The 15,207-nt window shown below is 40.7% G+C and overlaps 1 protein-coding gene across 2 annotated transcripts in view; it reads left to right on the top strand.

Moving 5' to 3' along the window:
• Positions 1-6,801: 6,801 nt before the first annotated feature.
• cunh12orf66 (chromosome unknown C12orf66 homolog) overlaps positions 6,802-15,207 on the top strand; it is a 9,882-nt gene continuing 1,476 nt past the window's right edge. Inside the window, exons 1-4 of one of the 2 annotated variants that reach the window (XM_034149311.1) lie at positions 6,802-6,862; positions 8,018-8,287; positions 10,861-11,149; positions 14,500-14,964. In XM_034149311.1, coding sequence (XP_034005202.1) covers positions 8,065-8,287; positions 10,861-11,149; positions 14,500-14,964 — 977 coding nt within the window. In that variant the 5' untranslated portion in view covers positions 6,802-6,862; positions 8,018-8,064. Of the gene's footprint in view, positions 6,863-8,017; positions 8,300-10,860; positions 11,150-14,499; positions 14,965-15,207 lie in introns of both variants that reach the window. The other variant, XM_034149310.1, reaches the window with a different exon arrangement.

Genomic DNA, 15,207 nt, shown 5'->3' with positions numbered 1-15,207 from the left:
AATCAAAATAGGTAAGTAAGTAATAACAACTTTAGATCCTATACATGAATCCTGATTCTCTTGCAGTAAATAAATAGGTCAATAAGTCAATAGGTAAATAGCTAAATAGGTAAGTAAGTAATACATAACTTCAAATAATATAAATACAAATAAATGATATCTTAAATTATTTTTAATACAAATGTTCCTGCTGAAAACATATGTTTCTTAATCATTTGAGTCTTTAATGCCACTCTCTCCCCTGACAACATCACATTTATATTTACACTTGTTGATTTGATGCAATTACTTTTAGGTACATTTATCCAATTTAAATACATTAAATTAATCCTTAAATGCTTTTCCTGAAAGGTGTGAAATTGACATATAGTAAAAGTCCAAAACCAGCTGCCAAATTGATGATTGAAATAAGTACATCAGTTTTTACCAAATACAATCTGTTAAATGTTTGGAAAATACTGTCAAACATGAAAGATGGTGTAACTTACCGAGCAGTGAGCAGACGGGAGATGAATGGGATGGATGCTCATTAGGATGCTGCCAACACTTTTTAAGAGAAGCAGAGATCCACCCCTAAAGAGAGAGAGAGAGAGAGAGAGAGAGAGAGAGAGAGAGAGAGAGAGAGAGTATAGAGAGAGAGAGAGAAGAGAGAGAGAGAGAGAGAGAGAGAGAGAGAGAGAGAGAGAGAGAGAGAGAGAGAGAGAGAGATGGTGTACACATGTTTTTATTGATGTTATATATTGGACAATGTGCGCATTCATTTTGGTACTTTTTTAATTAAATCTTGTCTTTTTATTGCACATTTACCCGCAATATTCTTCTGTTTTATGCCTTTTCCCTTTCTTATTTTATTTATTACACATTTGTATTTGAACATCTTGTGTATTTAAACATTTTTTTATATCATTTTTTTAAATTTATTGCACATTTTTACTTACAACTTCTTATGTTTGTATAAATATTTGTATGTTTTAATTTAAATGTTATTCTTAAATTGGGCCACTTTCACAAAACTCAATTTCCCTCAACTTAACTTCTATTTTTGTAGTTCCAATTAGTAATAGTTGGACGTGTAAAATGCATTTTGAATTCTCCGAAATCCGGCTGTACGTTGGGGATTTTAACATTTTGATTCAGGGAAACATGCATTGAACTTTTGACTTCAAGAAATGAAAAATAAATGCTGATATCATGGAACCCTTTAAGAGATCTCCCTGAACACAGGATCCAGTCACTGAGTGGTTTACAGCTCAAGAGTGACGTCACTTTCCTAACGTCCGAATGATAGTTCATGGAAATACATTAAATCATCATTACATCCAAAACATAGATACAAAACCCATACATCGGCTGTAGGCACTAGAGAGGAGATCATTGATTTGCAATGAAGTGCTTTGTGTGTGTCATGAGCTTTAACATGAATGCTGCACTCTGTGGTGAGGAGTTTCATTTCAACCGGAACAAAATGTAAGTTGCTTTACATTCCTGAAAATCAGTTTACAAGTCTTCCTTGGAAATATAAACCCAATCATTTTTATTCTTGGAGAACCTGTCAATACAGGGTTTACAAGTTTCTTTTTTATCATTGATGACGCCAACATTTGCTCCAACACTAAACACAGAGCTGTAACTGACGGGAGGGTCATTAGTTTTGCAGGTATTTGGTTATAAATGAAAGTATTAGGGGACTTGGACTTTGGACTTAAGGGTCGTCGGTTCACGTCGGACTAGTAGCTGGAGAGGTGCCAGTTCGACTCCTGTGCCCTGCCGAGGTGCCCTTGAGCAAGGCACCGAGCCCAAAACTGCTCCCCATGTACCGCCTGTTGAAGAAAACGTATGTCCGGATAGGTTAAAGGTGGGGTAGGTAATTCACTTCAGAAACACTTTTTGTTATATTCCATGGAATGCTCTTAACATCCCGATAGCAATGAATACATTAAAGGGCCCATGTCATGCTTTTCCGGTTATTACCCGTCCCCTTGTGTGTTATGAAGGTTTTTCTGCATGTAAACGGTGTGCAGAGTCAAAACCCTCAAAGTACACCCTGTAGCGAGTACAACTCTAACACAGAAAAGACCTGTCTATGCTGCCCCAGAACGCCTCGTTGGAGATTTCTCTTTTTCCATTGTTTGCTTCCTGGGTTCTGTGACGTGTGAACACCCAAATCAACAACAAATGACCGGATTGGCCCAAATGGACCAATCCGCGGAGCACCTCACACACCAGGATCCCTTGGCTAACTAACAGGGAGTCCCCATTGACTTGCATAGAGCTCCCTGAACGCTGGGAATAGACGAGTTGGGATGGCAGAGAAATGCTCTCTGCAGACCCATTCTCACAGAGTTATAAACCTTTGTTTTACTCAATATCAAGCCACACTTATTGTTTTTACTTCGGCTGTGAGTGTTTGTGTGTGCTCAGGATGAGTTTCGCTTGTTCTCCTGTATCGCCGACCCGGAAACCTGTCCGCTCCTCGCAGCAGCTCGCAGCAGCAACGAGCCTCGCAACGAGCCTCGCAACGAGCCTCGCAACGAGCCTCGCAACGAGCCTCGCAACGTCCTGACCAATCAGAGAACACTGGGCTCACAGGGAGGGGGGGGGGGGGGGGGGCAGGAGCTCCAACAAGCCGTTTAGGACAGAGAGTGAATACACATACTATACAGAGATGCTGGATGAGAAACCAATGTGAGTTTGGAAAATTGCACAATTTAAATCTATTCTAGTAGACCTCAACAATGGAAATATGATCAGTAGAAATGGCCAAGACATGGGACCTTTAAATGCTTTGACAATAAATACATACAAAATTCCATCTGTGGAAGCAGTAACGCTGTAAAAAGCACGGCCAATCATTTTAGCCGGCCCGTGTATTTTTTTTCATGTACTGTAAAAATGTGTATTTACATATAAGAAATAGTTTAAAATCAATAGAAATAGTAACAATCAGTGTACACGTACAGACTGTAATCCCCACACAGAATTGTCAATATTATTTGTGTAATAAAAAAAAAAAAAATGATGTCTTACGCAAACCCGACCAAACACTTTTTTATTTCGGTACTGTGTGGTTAAAACTATGTGAGTGAAAAACTGAATTTCCCCTATGAGGATAAATAAAGGTTAATCTTTCTAATCTTCTATTGGACACACATTTGGATCCAATGGTGGCACTGGAAGAACAGTCAGAGAATAACCAAAGTCAGTAGGATTTCGTTTTTTCGGGACCATGAATGGCCGTACCAATTTTCAAGGTCATACAACCAGTTGGTGTTCAGATATTTCAGTCAAAGCAATGAACAACGCCATCCCAAATTCCAATATTTGCTCGTTCCTGCATCTTAAATGTAAAAGATGGCTGCTTTTAACTCTTCATACCATTGAATATGACATTACAGGTTAAATGGCACTTCATAGCGTTAATTCCATTTGTCGATGTTGCCGTCCAATTTTGTATTGATCACTTTTTATCAATTATTAATAGACATGCCCCCCTTAGAAAATTCAGAGTTAAGAATAGGAACACTCCATGGTTTACTAGAGAACTATCTGATCTCATTCATGATCGGAATAAGCAATGGTCCTTAGCTACAAAGTCTAACACTAGTGATGACTGGCTTCTTTTCCGTGTCCTCAGAAATAAAAGTGTAGCCCTTATTAAAAAAGCTCAAGCTGATTACTATCTGAGCTTAACCACTGATAGTTTTAATGACCATTCTGAATTCTGGAAAACAATTAAATCACTTCAGAACAAGAAGGTTTCTAGTTTCCCACGAAAACTGAAGGTCAGTTATTCTTTTATTTCAGATTCAGATGGTATGTCTAATGCTTTCAATGCTCACTTCAAAAAGGCTGGTCACATTTTTGATGATCAAAGTCATGACTCTCTAAATGGTCGTACGCACAGCCATAGTCAAGAGATGAACTCCCCTGTTTTTGATTTAGCTTATTCCTCGGTTTCTGAAGTCTTACACGGTTTGCACTCAATTGATCCTAAAAAGTCTGCCGGGCCTGACGGCCTAGATCCTTTCTTTTTAAAAATTGCAGCTCAGATGATAGCACAACCAGTAACTGATATGTGTAATCTCTCCCTGTCCACTCACACACTGCCAGCTGTGTGGAAGCAAGCTCTGGTATCGCCCCTCTTGAAAGCTGGTGATCCCACGGAGTTGAATAACTATCGTCCTATCTCAAATCTTTCTGTGTTATCAAAGATTCTTGAGTCCCTAGTTTCTACTCAGCTAAAACTTTTTTTAAATTCACACAACATCCTTAACCCAATGCAATCTGGATTCAGATCAAAGCACAGTACTGTGACTGCCAGTCTGAAAGTCTTAGACGATATTAAGGCTGCTTTGGATAAGAAATCAGTTTGTGTTGCATTGTTTATTGACCTAGCCAAAGCATTTGACACTGTAGATCACCACATTATGTCTAATGTTATGTTGGTGTCTCGTTTAGGTCACAATGCCATTTGCTGGTTTCAGAGTTATCTAACCGTACTCAATGCGTCAGGTTGGGTAGTACTGTCTCTGACCCTGTCACCATGGAGAAGGGAGTTCCACAGGGCTCTATTTGGGGGCCCTTGCTCTTTTTATTATATGTAAACAATATTTGTAATCAGATGCAATTTTCTACCTATCATATGTATGCTGATGACACTATTGTATACTCATGTGCTCCTTCTCTGGATATGGCCGTTTCCAATTTAAAATCAGATTTTATCACGCTGCAGCAGCATGCGCTTCTTGATTCCAAACTGCTATTGAACGGTAAGAAAACCAAAGCAATGCTTTTTGCTCCCAAGTCAGCGTCCTCCTCTTGCCTCTCCATTGACACCCTTGATGGTGTTTCTGTTGAGTTTGTCGACACATACAAATATCTGGGCTTTTGGTTGGACAGAAATCTAAACTTTAAACATCACATTGAAGTTCTAACAAAGACATTGAAATTCACTCTTGGCTTCCTTTTCAGACTTAAATGTTGTTTTTCAACTTCATCCCGTAAAAGGTTGGTCTCTGGCTTATTCCTGTCCCAGCTGGACTACGGTGATACCATTTATAGATTTGCCTGTCCCACTGTTTTGGCCAAACTTGACCCACTCTACCATGCTGCACTGCGTTATATATCAAATGCACCCTATAGGACTCATCATTGCACATTGTATAGCCTAACTGGATGGTCCTCACTTAGTATGCGTAGGATGCAGCATTGGTTTTTATTAATGTATAAAGCCATTTTAGGTAAGCTTCCACTGTACATATGTGCCAGATTTGCTCCAGTTTGTGACTCTTACAACCTCAGATCCAGTGCCTGGATACGGGTCCAGGTTCCTGCTGTGCGGACTGAGGCTGGAAAAAGGAGTCTTTTTTATGATGGTCCTTGGTCTTGGAATGACCTTCAATCACGCCTCAAGCTGACGGCACTTGTCTCAATAGCCTGTTTTAAATTGAAGTTGTCTGAAGTCCTCACCACCAGCTGCTCTTGCAGTAATAAGTAGTGTACCTTTCTTACTGTCCCTAATGTGCACAATGTAGTGACTGCTTTTTCGTCTTTTGTTTTCTTAGTTGTGTTCTCTATATTTTATATGTCTGTGTTATGTGTTATGTGTAACGTTGCTGCCTTCTTGGCCAGGTCAGCATTGAAAATGAGATTTTATCTCAATGCTTTTTTATCTGGTTAAATAAAGGTTAAATAAAATAAAAAATAAATTACATAATAAATATCTTTGGATGTTGGACGAAAAAAGCACCTTGCATTTTCCCCCTTATTTGGAGTATTTTATAAACTAAATTATTGATTGTTAAATTGCTGCCGGATTCATTATGAACATAACTGTTAGTTGCAGCGAAACAAACATGCGTTCTTTGCCAATCCACCAAAAACAACTTGTGAGTCGGAGGGTTAAAATGTCCTCTGACGCAATAACTGTCTGTACAAAATGAAATTGAACCCCATAACATAGACGCTCATGTAGTTTTATAGAGTCAGGGTTTATAATAAAACATCACACTCTCACAAAGACCCATTGGAAGAACCCTCATGTGATTGAGAACATTCTCAGCTACGCCATCAGACTCCTCTGCATGTGTTTATCTGGTTATCAATTTGGGTTGGAACCGTTTTCTCAGAAATAATTAGCGGGCAAAGCCAGAAAATCAGGAATGTTCAAAAGAAAAAACCCAGAGACAGAGCTGTGATTGAAGCAGACACGAACCTTTTGACTTGCTCTGAAGTTTTATAGGGGGTGTTTTTTAAGAGAAATGTCGTGCAACTGTATATCAATAGGTTTGTGCATGTGTAAAATAATAGCTCCTTGTGTTCCGATGTTTGAAATTGCGTGCAAAGGAATAAAATGACCAGGCAGGGACTACAGATGATAATAAGCTTACTCTGGCACGTCTACATTAAGGTGAAAACTTAAATGTTGATTAATGTGCACTGTCTAAAACACAAAGCTAAAATAATATAGTATGTGAATATGTTTGCACCACAAACTGTAAATGGACACATTTGCGGGGATATTTGTAAATGTGTACCATCTGTTGAAGAAAACTGATGTTTGGATACGTTAATACATTTACGTTACGTTTTTTGAGTGCAAATAATTCGGTTTTCATGTTAAAATGTGTATTTACATTAAAAAAGTTAATACAAATAGTGTAAAAATAATAGAAACAATCACAATTAGTGTACCCGTACAGACAGTAATCTCCACACAGAGTTTTAAATAATATTTGTATAATAAAAAACTGATATTTTACCAACCAAACGCTTTTTGATTTGTTATTCTTGGCTTGCCGTAGTGTTTATACCCAATCTAGCCAATATGGCGTCCGGCAGTTAGCCAGTTAGCTTGATTAAGGCAAGTATTTACAATTATTGTCATTTTAAGTACATATTGTGGGAAATTAGCGGGTTTGTAATGAAAGGAATTGTTTTGAAATGATATCAAGAAGTTAAAAAGTGGGTAAAATGTGTGTATTGTGGTTATAAGAACGTATTTTACGTCACTGTCAAAAACGGTCAGTTAGCCGTTAGATAGCCGTTAACTCACATTCACACAATTATTCTCGTTCTAAGTACATATTGAGGGAATGTGAAGGCATTATTATGAAAGGATTTGTATTGAAATGATATCGGCAAGTTTAAAAACGTGTTGGATTAGTGTATTGTGGTTGGAAAAACGTATTTTCTCACCTAGAAGGAATAAATAAAGCAATATTTTTACAATTATTGTCGTTTAAAGTACATATTGAGGGACATCAGAGGTGTGGTTATAAAGGGATTTGTTTTAAAATAATATTCAGCTGTTAATTGAAATGAGTGTATTGTGATTTAAATAACGTTTATTTCGTACTTAGACGTAACTGTCAATAACGGTTAGATTTACTCCAGGTGGAACTAAAGTCTGATTTAACACTTGATTAGATTTCACATCATTCATCCACATCTGTGAAGTAACTAAAGGTATTAAATACATGTAGTGGAGTAAAAGTACACCTCTGAATTTAAGTGGAGAAGAAGTATAAAGTATCATAAAATGGAAATATGAGTAAATGTACTGTTAGAAACATATCACTCGTCACCAGCTTGAGCTTCAATCTCAGGATCCATGTATTTGTGATCCTCTCCAGAATGGAAGTAGTCATCACATACAGAGCATCAACTAGTTCCTGAACAGTGTCCTTCACATGCTGATATCCAAGAGAGGGAGTTACACAGTCACAAGATGGAGGAATAGAAAGCAGTATTCAATGTTTACTTCAGATTAGCTCCACGTCAGAAATGATCATGCTTGTCATATGTCTATCTCCATAGAGGCTGAATCATCATGTTAATCACATAGCTATCATATGCCTCAAACAGTCCTGATGCTCTTCTAGGTAATCATACATCCTGTCATGCACACAGCTACAGTTGGGATACCTTTGTTATCATGTGGACTCTCATATTGGAAGAGGACATTCACTATTTTCCCAACATGTACTTATTGACCTCTTCCCTCCTCTGTCTGCAGGTTATCTCCCCTCTTCTCTCCGTGTGTTTTGGGGAGTTTCCGCCCAGATGTCGGAGGTGGAGGAGCTGCGTCCCGTCCCCAGGGAGAGGGCCATCTTGGAGAGTTTCTTCACGCAGCTCGGCATGTTCTCCTTCGACCGGGCTAAGGACTACGTGGAGAAGGAGAAGGACAGCAGCAGCCGCAGCGGGGGGGCCGTCTGGGCCTCGCTGCTGGGAGCTCTGGGACACCTGGCAGCAGCTGAGAAGGCCTACCACAACATGACATTCCTGGGTCAGAAAATGGGTAAAACATGGGGAATAATGTCAAATATAATCACAGGAAGGAGTGGAAACTACCCATAGCAAGGGTGGACAATAGTAGTAATGGTATCATCTAAAAGAAATAATATAATCACAGGAGGGGGTGTAAACTACCTAGATTAGAGCAAGGCTTGGCAATAGTAACAATGGTATCATCTTAAAGAAATAAGATTATTACATAAGTGTAATGTAGTACATTTACTCAAGTACTATACTTATATACAATTTTGAGGTACTTGTATTTACTTTAACCACAATTCAAAGGTAAATATTGTATTTTCTCCTGCCCTACATTTACATGACAGTAGTACATAAAGTATACACCATGTGCTCCACATTGGCTAATTAGAACTTTGAAAATACTCTTATATATATATATATATATTTGTTAGTAATTAAAACAAGACCAAATCAAGTTATTTAATATGAAACAGTAAAAATGGCCTTTGTACACCTTGAGCACTTCCTTGAGTACATTTAGCTGATAATATACAATGACATTTCTCAACATTTCAGAGACAAATGTTGTACTTTTTTCTACACTACATCTATTTAACATTCATAGTAACCTTTTACACATAAAACACATGGCATGCTGAAATGATATGATGCTGTACTTTACGTCAAATCATCCCAGTATTTGACAGATTGTGTGTAATATACTTGGGTACCAATAGTTAAAATACTGTTATTACTAACAGGCTAATATACATAAGATATCATTTATTGTATTATTTTTAGGTGAAATTAAGTTGAATCCTTGTAAAGTCTTATTTCAGCTGACAGACTGCTAACACCAGGTGGCGCTGTAGCTCATGAATCCTGGAAGAAATCCATTTCCTCTCCTGCAGCAAACACTGATTTCTTCCTCCTCCTCTTCCTCACTTTTTTTATATATATATTTGTATAGATCGTTACTGGAAAACGGCTAAGATAAGAAGTACTTTATTGATCCCAATTTGGGACATGTTTGTGTTTCAGCAGCATAAAAAGACAAGGAGAAATTAATGAATGTAGACATGGAAGTAGTAAATAAAGTAAAGGGCTTCTTACATCCATCATATTTCTCAATCATGCTAAACAGTTTAATTGCATTTAGATATTTCATTAATGTAAAGGTCCCCTATTATACTGTTTCTCATCAATATATCACAGCTCTCAGATATATCCAGAGCCTGTCTCTGATTGGCTGGAACACCAAACAGATCATTGCAGCATTACCCATAATCCCCTCTGTTTCAGCCCTGTTTCCAAAGTGCTGATTCTCTGGGTGTTTCTCAATGTCGAGTAAAGCTGCTCCAGAGCCACTATTTCAAGCATACTACGTCATCGAGTGCCGCCGAAGGACTGTTCCAATCTCCAGCATACTTGGAAATCTACCGAGCCCGGCGTACTCCGTTTGGAGAAATATCGAGGCTGCACATGAGTAGACTCCGCGGTCTTAAAATCCCCACAATGCTTTGCGCACGGACCAATTTTCCCAAATTTGTGGCGGAAGATGTAAGGCGGGGCCTCTCATATGACGCACACCTGCACACTTGCTAGCGTGTTCCACACTTTGTTTTCCGAATGCCAGGAAGTATTCTTGACTCGCTTCTGAAGCAAGATGCTCGGCAGACATGTGCTACCAAGCAAGCGTACTCGCATTGAGAAACACCCTCTGTCTGTTACTTTAGATGAAAATAAGGAGCCCCTCCCCACGCCCCTCTGACAGAGATTTGGTTACAAAGAACTCAATGGTGCTCTAGGAGGAGATTCAGGTGATAAGGGGGGGGGGGGGTTACCTTGGTTGCTGATTGGCTAATGGTTACACAAGACAAAACATCGTTATGACATCATAAAGTGGCCAAAATCTGATCAGCTCATTTCAGACAGGTTTTTATAGAAATGGATCAAAAAGAGAGAGAATCTTTGTTCCTGAAACTTTCAGAGTCTCTTTCCACAGAGGGGACACATGTTGATGAAGAAGAGACATGAAGAAGAGGGGACACATGTTGATGTAGAAGAGACATGAAGAAGAGGGGACACATGTTAATGTAGAAGAGACATGAAGAAGAGGGGACACATGTGATGTAGAAGAGACATGAAGAAGAGGGGACACATGTTGATGTAGAAGAGACATGAAGAAGAGGGGACACATGTTGATGTAGAAGAGACATGAAGAAGAGGGGACACATGTTGATGAAGAAGAGACATGAAGAAGAGGGGACACATGTTGATGAAGAAGAGACATGAAGAAGAGGGGACACATGTTGATAGAATGTGAGACAGAGGGGACCATGTGATAGAAGACATGAAGAAGAGGGACACATGTTGATGTAGAAGAGACATGAAGAAGAGGGGGACACATGTTGATGTAGAAGAGACATGAAGAAGAGGGGACACATGTTGATGTAGAAGAGACATGAAGAAGAGGGGACACATGTTGATGTAGAAGAGACATGAAGAAGAGGGGACACATGTTGATGTAGAAGAGACATGAAGAAGTGGATTTTGCACAACAGGGGACCTTTAATCTTGTGCTGCTCCTCTCTCTCTCTGCAGGCGGACAGTCCTTCTTCAGCAGGAAGGACTCGATCCGCAGCCTCTACACCTCGCTGTACAATGAGCTGAGGAAGGTGGTGTCGGGGGGGCGTCACGGCGCTCCAGGCTCCGCCTCCTACCTGGAGGACCTGCTGTCTCACCTGTCAGAGCAGCTGTGCCACTTCACTCAGGCTCGCATGGACCTGTCCGAGCTCTACGAGAAGCTGCACGCGCTGAGCGGACAGAAGAGCTTCAACTCTGAGGAGCTGCTGAGCTCCATGCAGGCCGTCAGCTCCAAGTACTGCTCCAAGTGGGTACTAATACACACAAGTTGCTACTAATACACACACGTTGCTACTAATACACACAATACTCCAGCACTGTGCTGATGTGCAATACTGAGGTACTGTAGTTGAGTTTACTTCGACTGCACTATATTTCAGAGAGAAATATAGTTCCCTTTACATACTATATCTATTTTACACCTTCAAGTAATGGTTATTTTGCAAGTATCCAAGTGGGTACTAATACACACAAGTGGGTACTAATACACACAACTACTACAGTACTGTAGTTGTGTGCAATACTGAGGTACTTTAGTTGAGTTTATTTCGACTGCACCACATTTCAGAGAGAAATATTGTCCCTTTTACAGACTACTTATTATACACCCTAAATTACTGGTTATTTGCAAATAAATAAGGTTTTACATTTTTAAACATATGATCAATTTATAAAATATCCTGCTTTCGTTCAGAAATTCTGCTTTTGAGTCATTTTAGTCCGTTTACGTCTTAATTAAGTGACAAAATGAAGCATTTCAGATCATAAATTAAAGGTAGGGGAGGTACTAATAGGTAAGAATGGAGAAACCAGCTCGAGTGCGCTAGAATTTGAAAATACACAGCCGGAAAAAAATCTGCCCTTTCCTTCAGACTTCCTCACAGAGCCCCTCCTCCAACACACACAAACGTGCACATGACCAATGAGGGCACGAGATCAGTTTGTGCACAGATGGAAGGCTGACAGGCAGGTAGGCCATCCAGTTATTTTAGCCGGGCCGGCTCAGATGATTGGTCGTGCTTTTTATAGCGCTACGGCTTCCACAGATGACATTTTTGTATGTATGTATTGTCAAAGCATTTAATGTATTCATTGCTATCAGGATGTTAAGAGCATTCCATGGAATATAACAAGTGTTTCTGAAGTGAATTACCTACCCCACCTTTAAGGGTTTCTACGGAAAAAAAAACGAAAGGACAGTTGTGTCTTTAGGACTCAGAACACAATTAGCAGCTCTAAAATAAACTTCTTCCACCTCCTTTACCTGCTGTGTTCTGGATTATAATTTATTATATCATATACATTAATCTTGTTAGGGAGAGAGTGACATATCGGGGTTGGAGGAGGAAGACAATCTGCTTAAATCGCAAAAACACAAACCAACTTCTCCCTGGAGACGTGTCAGCAGAAACTGCAGCAGAAACACACACTGTGGAGGGATAACACACACTACACACTGTGGAGGGATAACACACACTGTGGAGAGATAACACACACTACACACTGTGGAGAGAGAACACACACTATAGAGAGAGAACACACACTACACACTGTGGAGGGATAACACACACTGTGGAGAGATAACACACACTACACACTGTGGAGGGATAACACACACTGTGGAGAGATAACACACACTACACACTGTGGAGAGATAACACACACTACACACTGTGGAGAGATAACACACACTACACACTGTGGAGAGAGAACACACACTACACACTGTGGAGAGAGAACACACACTGTGGAGAGATAACACACACTACACACTGTGGAGGGATAACACACACTACACACTGTGGAGAGATAACACACACTACACACTGTGGAGGGATAACACACACTACACACTGTGGAGGGATAACACACACTACACACTGTGGAGGGATAACACACACTGTGGAGGGATAACACACACTACACACTGTGGAGGGATAACACACACTGTGGAGAGATAACACACACTACACACTGTGGAGAGATAACACACACTACACACTGTGGAGGGATAACACACACTACACACTGTGGAGGGATAACACACACTACACACTGTGGAGGGATAACACACACTGTGGAGAGATAACACACACTACACACTGTGGAGAGATAACACACACTACACACTGTGGAGGGATAACACACACTACACACTGTGGAGGGATAACACACACTACACACTGTGGAGGGATAACACACACTGTGGAGGGATAACACACACTACACACTGTGGAGGGATAACACACACTGTGGAGAGATAACACACACTACACACTGTGGAGGGATAACACACACTGTGGAGAGATAACACACACTACACACTGTGGAGAGATAACACACACTACACACTGTGGAGAGATAACACACACTACACACTGTGGAGAGAGAACACACACTACACACTGTGGAGAGAGAACACACACTGTGGAGAGATAACACACACTACACACTGTGGAGAGAGAACACACACTGTGGAGAGATAACACACACTACACACTGTGGAGAGAGAACACACACTACACACTGTGGAGAGATAACACACACTACACACTGTGGAGGGATAACACACACTACACACTGTGGAGAGATAACACACACTACACACTGTGGAGGGATAACACACACTACACACTGTGGAGGGATAACACACACTACACACTGTGGAGGGATAACACACACTGTGGAGGGATAACACACACTACACACTGTGGAGAGAGAACACACACTACACACTGTGGAGGGATAACACACACTACACACTGTGGAGGGATAACACACACTGTGGAGGGATAACACACACCGTACATCACTGATATGAGCGAGCTCAGGAGGGTGAAGGTGAATCTTCATGTCAGCAGACCTCAAGATATATGGGGAGCCTAAATAGTGTGTGTGTGTGTGTGTGTGTGTGTGTGTGTGTGTGTGTGTGTGTGTGTGTGTGTTGTGTGTGGTGTGTGTGTGTGTGTGTGTGTGTGTGTTGTGTGTGTGTGTGTGTGTGTGTGTGTGTGTGTGTGTGTGTGTGTGTGTGTGTGTGGTGTGTGTGTGTGTGTGTGTGTGTGTTGTGTGTGTGTGTGTGTGGTGTGTGTGTGTGTGTGTGTGTGTGTGTGTGTGTGTGTGTGTGTGTGTGTGTGTGTGTGTGTGTGTGTGTGTGTGTGTGTGTGTGTGTGTGTGAACTGTAAGGGAGTACAATGTGAAATAGTTTTATAAGACATCAAATAGCGTAGCATTTAATAACAGATAGCAGCATCGACTTGTGTCTGAGACACACTTGTAATATGCTGCGATAAAAAACATTTAAAAATGTGTATTTTAATTATATTATTATTTATATATTTGAATAATGTTTTTAAGAATTGTACACATTTTTTACATTTGCTTACTTTAACTATTTTATAATTTTTTATGTTTATTTTATTTTTGAAATTGGAGAGAATTAAAGGTACTGAATCAAAATGTATGAATAACATAATTCACATAAATTACACATTTGACTCAGAGGTCTTTACAGAGTGACTCACCTACAAACAAGGCTTCAGTCACTACATTTGTTCTTACTCATCTCCTCTTCCTCCTCCTCCTCCTCCTCTTCCTCAGGTTCCACCACCCCATCCTGAGTCGAGTGGAGGAATGTTTCCAGACTGAATTGGACGTTGTTCTTCAGCTTCTTCGCTGCCAGGCTCAGATTTCCGAGTGGAGTTTCCTTCCCGCTCTGCTCTCTCTCCACGGCGCCAACTCCAAGCTGCTGGCCTGGGGTCAGTTGTTCCAGCGGCAGAAAGAGACCCGGAAGCATATGTTCGGAGGTCAGTCCCAGAAGGCCGTGCAGCCGCCTCACCTGTACCTGTGGCTGCAGCGCTTCCAGGTGTTGCTGCTCGCTAAGTTCAGCTTCTACTTCCACGAGGCTCTGAGCCGGCAGACGGCAGCCGGGGACATGAAGGCTCTGACGGCCCGCACCGCGCCCGACTTCAGCGGGAAGATCTGCTCCTTCATCAGGAAGCACGACGCTAGCAACGTGTCGCTGGTGTTCGACAACAGAGGCTCAGAGAGCTTCCAGGGACACGGGTACTGTCACTTTTTAAATGTTTTAATGTATTCTGTGTGACTGGCGAAGCCACACACAGTATAGAATTCGACATACTTACGTATCTCATCTTATTCTCCTTCTTCCGTTTTTTTTTCCAACTATTGCTCGGCTGGCCACAATTTTCACTCTTCATACATAATTTGGTGAACATAATGTAGGGAAATGTGTCACGGCCGCACCGATATGCTCATTTAATCCAACAGACTTCCACATATAGCAAA

This window comes from Trematomus bernacchii, unplaced genomic scaffold (assembly GCF_902827165.1).
Source record: "Trematomus bernacchii unplaced genomic scaffold, fTreBer1.1, whole genome shotgun sequence".
Classification (NCBI taxonomy): Eukaryota; Metazoa; Chordata; class Actinopteri; order Perciformes; family Nototheniidae; genus Trematomus; species Trematomus bernacchii.
Note: the sequence above shows the minus strand (reverse complement) of the source record. Positions and strands in the feature narration are given on the sequence as shown.